This window comes from Salvelinus fontinalis, chromosome 5 (assembly GCF_029448725.1).
Source record: "Salvelinus fontinalis isolate EN_2023a chromosome 5, ASM2944872v1, whole genome shotgun sequence".
NCBI classification, from domain to species: domain Eukaryota; kingdom Metazoa; phylum Chordata; class Actinopteri; order Salmoniformes; family Salmonidae; genus Salvelinus; species Salvelinus fontinalis.
In genome coordinates this window covers 49,891,250-49,904,215 of record NC_074669.1, presented here as the reverse complement: position 1 = coordinate 49,904,215, position 12,966 = coordinate 49,891,250, and the positions used below count along the sequence as shown (strand labels likewise).

Here is a 12,966-nt window from a genome sequence, read left to right as displayed (position 1 = left end):
AAGCCAGTTTGCGCTGTTCTGTGAAGGGAAGAAAGTTTTGGTTCTGGCCATTTTGAGCCTGTAATCAAACCCACAAATGCTGATGCTCCAGATACTCAACTAGTCTAAAGAAGGCCAGTTTATTGCTTCTTAAGGACAACAGTTTTCAGGACAACAGTTTTCAGCTGTGCCAACAATTGCAAAAGGGTTTTCTAATGATCAATTAGGATTTTAAAGTGATCATCTTGGATTAGCTAACTTCTATTGGAACACAGGAGTTATAGATGCTGATAATGAGCCTCTGTACGCTCGTCGTTTCCAGCTACAATAGTCATTTACAACATTAACAATGTCTACACTGTATTTCTGATCAATTTGATGCTATTTTAATGGACAAAAATGTGCTTTTCTTTCAAAAACAATGACATTTCTAATTGACCCCAAACTTTTGAAATGTAGTGAACATGACCAGCATTATTGTCCTCAGTCATTGAACTTTATGACCTTTGTGGTTCTAGACAGGGTTATTTACTGTAAAGTCCTTTGTGACATCTGTTGATGTAAGAAGGGCTTTATAAATGCAAAACTGATTGATTGATTTATCAACATGACCTGAAGGTTATCCCAACTACAAGGCAGATCTCTTTGACATTACTATAACACAAGTCTTCACTAGTCAAGGCCTTATACTTAGGTGACAGTATTCATACATGACAGTGTATTTGGATTGGTGCGTAGTGCGTTATTTAATATCAAAAGTGGTGGTGAGCTCAAAGCTACAGTACACGCTGTGAAATAACAGTAACCTCATCCAATGACTTGGTGTGAGAGAGAGAGAGACTTAATTTCAACCTCCCCACTAAAGAACCAGAGAGACATAAAGATAGAAAGTGAGACAGAAATAAAGTGACAGAGAGTAAAGAAATAAAGGGGGAACTAAATTTGAATCTGGCTGCCAAAGCTCGGTCTATATTTAAACCTGTTCATATGTTCAGCAGCTCAACAGGCCGTGATACAGCAACACAAACCACAGACAACGTACAGGAACGACTTTACTCACAACGCCTGTCTACCTCGCATAAAAGTACATCCGGATCAGTGAAGAAACTCTATGGTTATGTCCCAAATGGCACCCTACTCTATTTATAGTGCATTACTTGAGCAAAACCCTATTTTCTATATAGAGCACTGCTCAAAGGTTGTGCACTATATAGGCAATAGGGGGCCATTTATTTAAGACGCAGCCCATAAATTGTCTTGTAAAACTTCAGTGTTGTAACAGAAGAAGAGCGTGAATTAGTAGTCGATTATATAAGTAAACCATTCTGAAAAGAAAAAAAACAACCATCTTGCAAAAAATGTTTAAATAAAGACTAGAAGCAAGTCTGAGTGATTGTGAGAACGCAGCCAGGCTGACATTTTGTAACTGCCACCCACTTCCTGTTGCCGAGGGTAACGCTCATCCGAAGAAGCCTTGTGTCGCTTTCACTCCTTCCCTTGATGTTTTTGTGGGTGCGAGTGCGTGTGTGATGGGACTGTTTTCATGCTCCCTGTGTGTGTGTGTGTGTGTGTGTGTGTGTGTGTGTGTGTGTGTGTGTGTGTGTGTGTTTATGCACAAGTGTGTGATTGTGTATACACAAATATGAACGTGATTGATCATGTGTGTGCATGCATGAATGTGTATCTACCTTGTGTGTGTGCGTACGCCTCTCATGTAAGTGTGTGTTTATGCCTCTGTGTGTTGGGTTATCTCTGTATCGGGACTGGCAAAGAGGGGAAGATAGCTGCTGGCTATCAGATGTCAGACAATATAGCAAGGCCTGCACACTGCAGAGCAGGGCAAAGGGCCATGCTAGCAAGTTTTCTGTGGTAAATATTGTGGTAAATGTGTTTGTTTGTTGGTATGGCATGTGAGTGAGTCTTTATAGTACTGTGGTACACATATGTATCCTGTTGCCACATGTTGTCTGTTGACTTTCTTGCCCAGGAACAATTGCCTGTTGGGGAATAAATCAAGTGTATTGAGTTGAATGGAATGGACGTACCTGAGTTTGGCTTAGCTTGATGCTCTGGATGTGGGGGAATATGAGGACACTGTCCTTCCTATTGACCCCATTCACAGAGCCCCGGTGGACACCCAAACCAAAAACCTGGGTGAAAGGACATCACTGTTAAAGGGACAGTAAATATAAATGACAAAAATTACTTATTTTACCTTGAGAGATGTTTAATGTGTCAGAAGTGTGTGCAATCCAAAAGTGGAGTTTCATTTACGTGGCCATGTTAAAGGGACTGATTAGACCACAGAATATTAAATCAAAGGGAGTGAATGAATCCAAAGTAGCATGCTAATGTTGCTTATGCTAATAGTGACCATGACGTATACAACACTGGAGAGTGGATCATCATAATATCAAAATCCCCATAGTTTATTTAATGGAAACTTAATTTATTTAATGATTGGGTGTACTAAATTGTGCCTTTTCACTGATAAACAGAATATATTTAGGCCTAGGCACCCTTACCTCCCTACCAAGAACCATGAACTAATGCTTATTTAACTATTAATAGGGCTGTGGGCTTTAATGTCACTCTGTTAACACCCATCTGCTTTGATGCGTCTTTAAAAGGTCAGGGGTCAATGGTGCCAAATATCACATCACAGCCATTACTTCATGTGTTTCAAAACGGTTGCAAAACTAACTTCAACATGCCTTCCACCAGGCACACAATGTTCTTTTTGAGTCCATATTAAAAACAGATCCCTGGTTGTGGGTCAGGGCATACGTCCCAAATATAACCCTAGTCTATAGTGCAGGAATATTTTTTAAACAATTTTAAATAAACTTTTACCCCATTTTCTCCCCAATTTCGTGGTATCCAATTGGTAGTTACAGTCTTGTCTCATCGCTGCAACTCCCGTACGGACTCGGGAGAGGCGAAGGACGAGAGCCGTGCATCCCCCAAAACACAACCCAGCCAACCCGCACTGCTTCTTCACACAATGCCCGCTTAACCCGAAAACCAGCCGCACCAATGTGTCGGAGGAAACACTGTACACCTGGCAACCGTGTCAGCATGCACTGTGCCCAGCCTGCCACAGGAGTCGCTAGAGTGAGATGGGACAAGAACATCCCTGTCGGCCAAACCCTCCTCTAAGCCGGACGAGCTGGGCCAATTGTGCACCGCCCCATGGGTATCCCAGTCGCGGCCGGCTGCGACAGAGCCTGGACTCGAAACCAGGATCTCTAGTGGCACAGTCTTAGACCACTGCGCCACTCGGGAGGCATAGCACTATTTTTGACCACAGTCATAAGGACACTGGTGAAAAGTAGTGCAGTAAATAAGGAGCCGTTTGTGAAGTAGACCGGAGAGCATTACTATCACATGCTCATATCACTACTGACCTGGTAAGAGAGCACCCCGTGGGCTGATGTGTTTATAAATAATGAGTTTTCTACGTTGCCCTCCTCCGTCGGGAGGAAGACTAGTTTAAATGAGGCCTTCCCTCTGGGTGGGATTACCTGAAAGCAGAGAGGACACGGGGGTCAGGGTTCGCTGAAAGGCAATGACTACGTTACAATGTCCATACTAGCATGGCTTCATACATGACTTCACACTCAGTAGTATGCTGGTGAGGCACACAACTTCCACCACTTATATGAGAATCATGCTGAGAATGATTTGTGGGTTAATTTCAGCGTGGAATCGTTAGGAGAAAACGTGATATGCAAGGATGTAACATGCACTGTTGTCAGAGTGTGATGCAACGCTGTTGTGCTTGATTTATTTTCTAAGCAGAGCAGGGAAATGCTGTGGGTTTCAATGGCAGTTTGAGAGTTTAAATAGCTGTACTGGTGGCCCAAGGGACTGACATGAGAAAGAGGGGGGAGTGGAGAGAGGTAGACAAAGAGAGGAAAAACAGTGTGAGAGAGAGAGAGGGGGAGTGGAGAGAGGTAGACGAAGAGAGGAAAAAAACAGTGTGAGAGAGAAAGAGAGCGCGCAAGGGAGAGAAACAGAGAAAGAGGAGAGGGAAGCAAAATAGAGATTGTAGCGAGAAGCTGGATGGAGTGAGGTGTGGTTGAGTGAGAGGGGGGGTGGGGGAGTGTCCGAGGGAGGGCACACACACTCACCCTTCTGTGGAACGAAGGCATGTGAAAATGTCTGCTGGATGTAAACATTGACAGCAGTGTCACTGGGAGTTCCTGGCTGGGGTTGTGTATGTATATGGTTTCAGCTCTTGGCAGCCCCAGTGGCCTACAGAGAGAGAGAGAGAGATAGAGATGGACACAACAAGCACCTCTCATTGTTCTATCCAGGCATAGTAAACATCAAGCTTTACTGAACAAAAATATACATGCAACATGCAACACTTTCAAAGATTTTGCTGCGTTACAGTTCATATAACGAAATAAGTCAATTGAAATGAATTCATTAGGCCCTAATCTATGGATTTCACATTACTGGGAATACATCTCTCTGTTGGTCACAGATACCTTAAAAAAAAAGGGGTATGGATTAGAAAACTAGTCAGTATCTGGTGTGACCACCATTTGCCTCATGCAGCGCAACATCTCCTTCGCATAGAGTTGATCAGGCTGTTGATTGTGGCCTGTGCAATGTTGCCCCAATCCTCTTGTGCGAAGTTGCTGGATATTGGCGGGAACTGAAACACGTCGTACACGTTGATCCAGAGCATCCCAAACATGCTCAATGGTTGACATGTCTGGTGAGTATGCAGGCCATGGAAGATCTGGGACATTTTTAGCTTCCAGGAATTGTGTACAGATTCTTGCGACATGCGGCCGTGCATTAACATGCTGAAACATGAGGGGATGGCGGTGGATGAATAGCACGACAATGGACCTCGTCATGGCATCTCTGTGCATTCAAATTGCTATCGATAAAATGCAATTGTGTTCGTTGTCTGTAGCTTATGCCTGCCCATACCATAACCTCACCGCCACCAACGTTGACATCAGCAAACCGCTCGCCCACACAACGCCATACGTTGTCTGCGGTTGTGATGACAATCGGACGTACTGCCAAATTCTCTAAAACGACGTTGGTAGAGAAATGAACATTCAATTATCTGGCAACAGCTCTAGCGGACATTCCTGCAGTCAGCATGCCATTGGAAGCTCCCTCAAAACTTGAGACATCTGTGGCATTGTGTTGTGTGACCACGCTGCACATTTTAGAGTGACCTTTTCTTGTCCCCAGCACAAGGTGCACCTGTGTAATGATCATGCTGTTTAATCAGTGTTAAATACTTTATTGCAATTGGACATCGACAAAGTAATATTTCTAAACTACTATGAAACTAACTTTTGTTTGAGTACAATTTAGACATTGTCACCTCATTTGCAGTTTTACCATGATTACATTCTAGTTACCGCTGTAGTTATAGAGTAACTTCAGGGCATAAGAGTACGACTCAATGCAAAGTGTTTCCGGTTGTGTCAACACTGACATAGCATCAACACTTGATAATGAACTAGAACTGTCCCTTTAATAGTGACGCTTCCTCTAGGGACACATCTAGGATCCGCCTCCCCTCCCCTCCCCCAATCCTAACCTTAACCATTAGCGGGGGGAAACGCAAAACTGACTCAAGATCAGTGTCTAGGGGCAACATCGCCCTACACCATTTTATTGACTACAAGTTAGCACTTCCTGAAAACGAGGAAGTCACTTTTGCTCCGCTGACACTTCTCTGGGGCCGACATCAAAGGAGAAACCGTGACATAGTTCAGATCAACCATAAAAACAAAGCGAGCGCAGCCTGCTATTAAAAGGTCTATGGTGACCTTTGGAGCTATGCTTAGCGCTCTCCATTTAGCCTTTTAATATTTTGATGTGTTTGTAATAAAAACGGGGCCCAGCAACAAAGGCAGGAGTCACCACAGTTCTGTAAAATGTCCCTCTTAAAGAAGAGGTCTGCAGATAAAGTTAATAGCTGCAGGTGCAAACTTTCCTCATGCTAGTGTCAACATAACCATAAGCAAGGAATATATCAAATACACCTGCTATTAACTTTTTGAGCTACTGTACAATGTGAAGTCATTGGATAGGTCAAACTCCATTTCCTAACGTTATTAAGTTACAGATAGATGCGTTTAAACCTTGCCTATTTTAAAATCTAGATGTTTCCTCAATTCAATGCTGATGGCAAAAGACAGCAGAAATTCCATCCTCTTTACGCGAAGCTACTGCCTGTCCTAGCCACTCGTATCACATGACTGGGGACCTGCATTGTGGGGACAGGGGGGTTTGTTGTGTGTTTAAACAACGGGATGACAGTAAATACTGTGAAAGTAGTGCACTACACATAGGGAATAGAGTGCCCATATAGCTCTGGTCAAAGTAGTGCATTATATAGAGAACAGGGTGCCACTGGGCTCTGGTCAAAAGTAGTGCATAATATAGGAAAGAGGGTGACATTTGGGACACAACTTCGGTCAATAAAGGTCTGTTTGGGCATGCCTGGTTCCCTCTGCGCTGCCTGGCAAACGGAGAAAGAAGGGTGTGCTAATGTTGCATATCAACACTGTATATTGCCATTGCTGAAATTACTGGGCTGTTGGGTTAGCCTAGTTAGCGGATGGCTAACAAGGCTAGGGGGCGGGAATGAGGTTGAGTTTAACACCTTGTGCTGGTGTTATGGCTGCTTTGCTTGATGCCACTGTAGCAAAACAAGGGCGTGAAATTGTATTGTCCGTAGCAACCATTGTCCGTAGCAATAAGGTATTTATTGTCCATAGCAACCATTGTCCGTAGCAATAAGGTATGGACCTTATTGAAACTGTTCCAGTTTCAACTTTTCTGCCTGCGGCTATGGAACCCTGACCTGTCCACCGGACGTGCTACCTGTCCCAGACCTGCTGTTTTCAACTCTCTATAGACCGCAGGAGCGGTAGAGATACTCTTAATGATCGGCTATGAAAAGCCAACTGACATTTACTCCTGATTATTATTTGACCATGCTGTTTATGAACATTTGACCATCTTGGCCATGTTCTGTTATAATCTCCACCCGGCACAGCCAGAAGAGGACTGGCCACCTCTCATAGCCTGGTTCCTCGGCTAGGTTTCTTCCTAGGTTTTGGCCTTTCTAGGGAGTTTTTCCTAGCCGCCGTGCTTCTACACCTGCATTGCTTGCTGTTTGGGGTTTTAGGCTGGGTTTCTGTACAACACTTCGAGATATTAGCTGATGTACGAAGGGAAATATAAAATAAACTTGAATTGGACGAGGGTACATCCTAGGTCGGACCTAGTGTTTACTAGTTTGTTAGAGTTTGGGAATGGGGTATTTCTCAGATTTAGAAACAGAACTAATTAACAAATAGATATCTTGGATACTTGGACCAATAGATAAACAAAATGAAATGGGAAATAAACAGACCTTGGAGGGAAAAAAATGTGAATATGGCTCAAAATAATTAATAAATATGTCATAGGATACATTTTTTCAGCTGCAAATAGTAGCAGTGGTGACAGCCGTCCAAGCACAACAAAGAGTCTCGCTATTCTGGGGATTGTTTTGGGAGCGGGGAGGCAAACAGCAGAGTTCTAAACATTTCCCCTTGGGTCTGACCCTATTCAGTCTTGCGCTTATGGGAAGAGAGCTGAGCTGCTCATGACCTTATTTGGTCGTCATCTGTCTGTTCCTTTGGCTTCCTCTGCGTTTAAAAAGCCCCTCCGCTTTATACAGAGAGCTTCTCCACTTCTACTGCTTTTTATCATCACTTTCTATGCATGTGCTTCTTCTTGGGGGCTTCCGGTGACATAATCCAGACAAGGTTTGGTAAAGGTTACAGATATTTTGTTGATTTTGGCATACGACGCTATTCTAAATGCTTTTTCCACATTACTCTTATAACTGTCGGATTGTGATTTGGAGTCGGTGTGTACCCATGTGTACGTCTAAAAATGAGGTGGTTGGTTATAGTAGCTCCAAACACAGGATTTATCAATGTCTTGACATTGGCTTATGTTTATGTATCCTTTTTTTATTAATCGTTTTCTATGAAACCAGGTGAGGGTGAGAGAAATAAACTCACTGTGTCCCAAACTCCAGCGATGGCGGCTGGAAGCGCAGCGGCCTTCCATTCTCCGGCACGTAGAATGAGGAGCTGGCGAAAGAAAGACAAAGAGAAGAACACATTTATGTACACCTATCAACTCAGTGGAGTTCCAATAGGACCTTATCATATGAAACAAGCGAGCGCTCGGGCGACTTGGCAAAACGCTGACTCTCCTATCTAACAACACAGCCAGAGTGGTGGCCAAATCTCGAGTCCTCTGAGACACTTGATCGTCCTACTCGTAAAAAACTAAATACATAAAAAATATAACAAAAGGCAGAGAGGGGTGTCAGAGATGATGAATTAGGGGGATTTAAACGGAAGTCTCCCGCTTGCCAAATCCATTTCACACCCCATTGTGGGGGGGGACTCGAAACACGACGAAGACAATGAGAGTTCTTTATTAAAAGAGCTGCTTTACAGTGTCTTTGGGAAACTCAAGCGGCATGTGTTGGGAGTTGGACTAAAACCTGCTTTCATCAACACCAATGTGGGTCCTTCTATTTGTGAAGGAAGGTATAACCTGGTTTCTGTATGTTTATTAGACACCAAACAGAAGAAAACTTGGGAGAGACTGCCTGGACTAGTCCAATGAGAAATTAACTATATTTTTCGTTGCAAAATGTTTTAGAAAGTTTTTCGTTGCCGTAATGAACATGCCCCTGCATTGCACTGCAAGCGAGCGTCAGCGCACGCAGCAATACAACGCAGCCAATCGCCAGTGACACCGTTACAACAGAAAGTGGTGGTTTCTAATTCTGAGCTTCAATAAGAATAGCTCTCGGACATCAGACATCACACACATCTACTTCAGTTTCATATTAGAAACTCTAAACTATCAGAGGTGTGAATCCAATGCTGTCAAGGAGATTTCAATGTTGTACAATTGGCGCACGTACAGTATATTCGTTATGCATCTTAATTATCAATCGTGTACAGCATACAGATACAGAGCCTTTGAGCGGAAAATCGGTCAGACAGCACGAGAGCTGCGGCTACAGCATCTCAAACAGCAAACACATACATTGGCAACGGAAAGCAGGCTTCATCCCTGTCACACACCACTTTGCAATGAGCTGGAGGCAGTATGCATTTACTTAATTGTTTGAAACCTGAACGTATTAATACATATTATGGAGGCATGTCTTACCTTGCTTCAAAGTAACCTCAGCCAAAAATCAGTCCATATCCGTGGAAGCAATCATTTAATATAAAACTTTTTCACTGTCCAGTAGCCCCAATCCTAGTCATATTAGCAACCCGTGCTAGTTGTTGCATATTAGATATCCCCTCTTAAAAATTGTCTAAAGGATACTTTCATCTCGGTCACATGAAACCACTTGCATGTGCAGTGCCCTTTTGACAACGAGGTTATCCCGCTAATTGCATTATGGAACGAACATTCGCAAGTAGACTACTGCCTTGTATGCATGGCTGCGCTTATGTGAATAAATAATAGTTGAGCAACATTTTAAGCTAAACGTTGTGATCTGTTGTATCACATATTGTTATGTAGCCTATTAGGCCTACTGGGTGTATGAATTAGGGATCTATCGTCCCACAACTGTCCCAGAGTCTGTTTGGAATAGGGAATTTCTTTCTAGACAAGGTGACCAATAGAATAGGTCAACCTTTCTACTATGGGGGATAGTAGATTGACAGGCTAGTGATTTTGTTGTTGGTTACTTGTCTTCACTGAGGAAATGTAAATGTGGACAGTTATTCTAACATCTTCAAAGTGCACGTCAGAATTCAGTAAGAAGGACCGCACCTCGTTGCATCCTCGACTTGCATATTCTGTTGACATTAGTTACCATAATCTAAATGGGATTTGTCATTCTGAGCACCATGGGTGGACGACCTAATCAGGTTACACATCCAATGCATATGGGTCCGATCATTTCTCAAATGTCCAGTAAATGAAAATCCCCCAAATGGAAACCCTGGCTAGGTTCTAGTGTTGATAAACATGTTTATTTGACACGTTGATTGTTGGAATGGATGGGGATGCCCATAAACTAGCTCAGTGTTTCCCAATCCTAGTCCTGGGGACCCAAATTCATGGGGGGATAAAATAGATAGTTACATATAATTTACCATATATCGTATTGTTACGCAACAGGACTGTTAAAACGAGCTGCCTGCTAATTATCTACAGGCTGTTTCAACTTGTCAATTTCCAATTATTTTCTAACAGTTTGAATTGAAGTGTGTTCCGCCTCATTAATTAAAATAGAAGTAGCCCATTTCAGTGATGAGGACAATTTATGTTTGAGGCTTAACTGAGCCGGATAAACTTCCCTCTTTGAGAAGAGCCCTCCCCATTTTAACTGCACATATAGTATGCAGACATTTGCAGTCTTCCACAAACTGGCACATTTTCTGACTGGTGCTTGCTCACATTGTTGCATTGTTGTTTTCCTTACGAATAATAACTTTGGACATGTGTGCGTTGCTATCAAAGTAATTGCCATATTTTCTGTATATCGTGTTGTTTCTACTGTAGCATACAGTATGTATGTATGTATGTATGTATGTATGTATGTATGTATGTATGTATGTATGTATGTATGTATGTAGCATAATGTATTCAGTTTTATTCACGTTTTCAAGTACTGATGACAAATAATGCATTCTGATTATTGCGTAGATTGTAATGGACACCTAGGATGTGTGTAAAAATCTTTATTGATATTTTGTTATACTGATTATAAATGAGCTACTGCTAAGATATTTGCCAGCTATGTGTGGCGCCATGTTTGTTGACATTATACAATGCATTCTGGGTGTCACGTAAACGTCTGTCAGACCAAAGATGTTATAATGAGGTGAAGGAATGGTTCACTTATCTTTCGGGTAAACTTCCAGAAGTGAATGAAGGAAAGTGGATGACACACCCCCTTGAACATGCATACTGCAAAACATACCAAACTCATCTTATCTTTGGTTGACGCGAAAAAACTAAAAATGGCAGCTCGCATATCGGATTACTTCTGATTTCTCGAAAGTGTTTTACTCAATTATTTCCATCAACTGTGAGCTCACCTGTGATGTGACGATTTATAAATAGTAACTGCTATTAGCTGATTCATATTAAAACGAGCGAGTGGTTTCTGTCAGCCGAAAGTTCTCTAAATACGTAAATCTTCCCTTAGTTAGCGCTAGGACTAATGTAGCCTACATTTTCCGGTTTAGATGATTGTGTATGCTGGCACTATTTCTGTGAATCTCTGAACATTACATCCAAAAATAAACTGTTCACATTCAGGACATAACTTTGTATGGACTGTGTTTGTGCAAAATGTGTGTGAAAAAAATTGTGGCCAGCTCAAATGCTGACTGTTGCGTCAATCGAAACTGTAAGTTCTAATCACACTGGTTTGAGTGTACACTGTAGAATGATCACACCCGTTTGTTGTAGAGGTCGACTGATTCCGATTTTTCAACGCCGATACCGATTATTGGAGGACCAAAAAAAGCCGATACCATTTGTTTTTTGTAATAATGACAATTCCAACAATACTGAATGAACACTTATTTTAACTTAATATAATATAATACATCAATAAAATCAATCTAGCCTCAAATAAATAATGAAACATGTTCAATTTGGTTTAAATAATGCAAAAACTAAATGTTGGAGAAGAAAGTAAAAGTGCAATATGTGGCATTTAAGAAAGCTAACGTTTAAGTTCCTTGCTCAGAACACGAGAACATATGAAAGCTGGTGGTTCCTATTGGAGACATGAGTCTCCAATATTCCCAGGTAAGAAGATTTAGGTTGTAGTTATTATAGGACTATTTCTCTCTATAAGATTTGTATTTCATATACCTTTGACTATTGGATGTTCTTATAGGCACTTTAGTATTGCCAGTGTAACAGTATAGCTTCCACCCCTCTCCTCGCCGCTACCTGGGCTCGAACCAGGAACACATCGACAACAGCCACCCTCGAAGCAGCATTACCCATGCAGAGCAAGCAAACTACTCCAAGTCTCAGAGCGAGTGACGTTTGAAACGCTATTAGCGCACACCCCCCTAACTAGCTAGCCATTTCACATTGGTTACACCAACCTAATCTCGGGAGTTGATAGGCTTGAAGTCATAAACAGTGCAATGCTTGAAGCATTACGAAGAGCTGCTGGCAAAACGCACGAAAGTGCTGTTTGAATGAATACTTACGAGCCTGCTGGTGCCTACCATCGCTCAGTCAGACTGCTCTATCAAATCATAGACTTAATTATAACATAATAACACAGAAATACGAGCCTTAGGTCATTAATATGGTCGAATACGGAAACTATCATCTCGAAAACAAAACATTTATTCTTTCAGTGAAATACGGAACCGTTCCGTATTTTATCTAATGGGTGGCATCCATAAGTCTAAATATTCCTGTTACATTGCACAACCTTCAATGTTATATCATAATTACGTAAAATTCTGGCAAATTAGTTCGCATTGAGCTAGGCGGCCCAAACGGTTGCATATACTCTGACTCTGCGTGCAATGAACGCAAGAGAATTGACACAATTTCACCTGGTTAATATTGCCTGCTAACCTGGATTTCTTTTAGCTAAATATGCAGGTTTAAAAATATATACTTCTGTGTATTGATTTTAAGAAAGGCATTGATGTTTATGGTTAGGTACACGTTGGAGCAACGACAGTCCTTTTTCGCGAATGCGCACTGCATTGATTATATGCAATGCAGGACACGCTAGATAAACTAGTAATATCATCAACCATTTGTAGTAGTGATTATGATTGATTTTTTATAAGATAAGTTTAATGCTAGCTAGCAACTTACCTTGGCTTCTTCCTGTGTTCGCGTAACAGGCGGGCTCCTCGTGAGGCAGGTGGTTAGAGCGTTGGACTAGTTAACCATAGGTTGCAAGAT

General features: G+C 42.0%; 1 protein-coding gene across 5 annotated transcripts in view; it reads right to left on the bottom strand.

Annotated features, from left to right (window-relative positions):
• tmem131l (transmembrane 131 like) overlaps positions 1-12,966 on the bottom strand; it is a 93,728-nt gene that overhangs the window by 34,544 nt on the left and 46,218 nt on the right. For all 5 annotated transcript variants that reach the window (XM_055923802.1, XM_055923803.1, XM_055923804.1 and 2 more), the window contains exons 4-7: positions 8,043-8,114; positions 4,113-4,236; positions 3,387-3,503; positions 2,025-2,129 (exon numbers count right to left, since the gene is read on the bottom strand). In XM_055923802.1, coding sequence (XP_055779777.1) covers positions 2,025-2,129; positions 3,387-3,503; positions 4,113-4,236; positions 8,043-8,114 — 418 coding nt within the window. The remainder of the gene's footprint in view (positions 1-2,024; positions 2,130-3,386; positions 3,504-4,112; positions 4,237-8,042; positions 8,115-12,966) is intronic.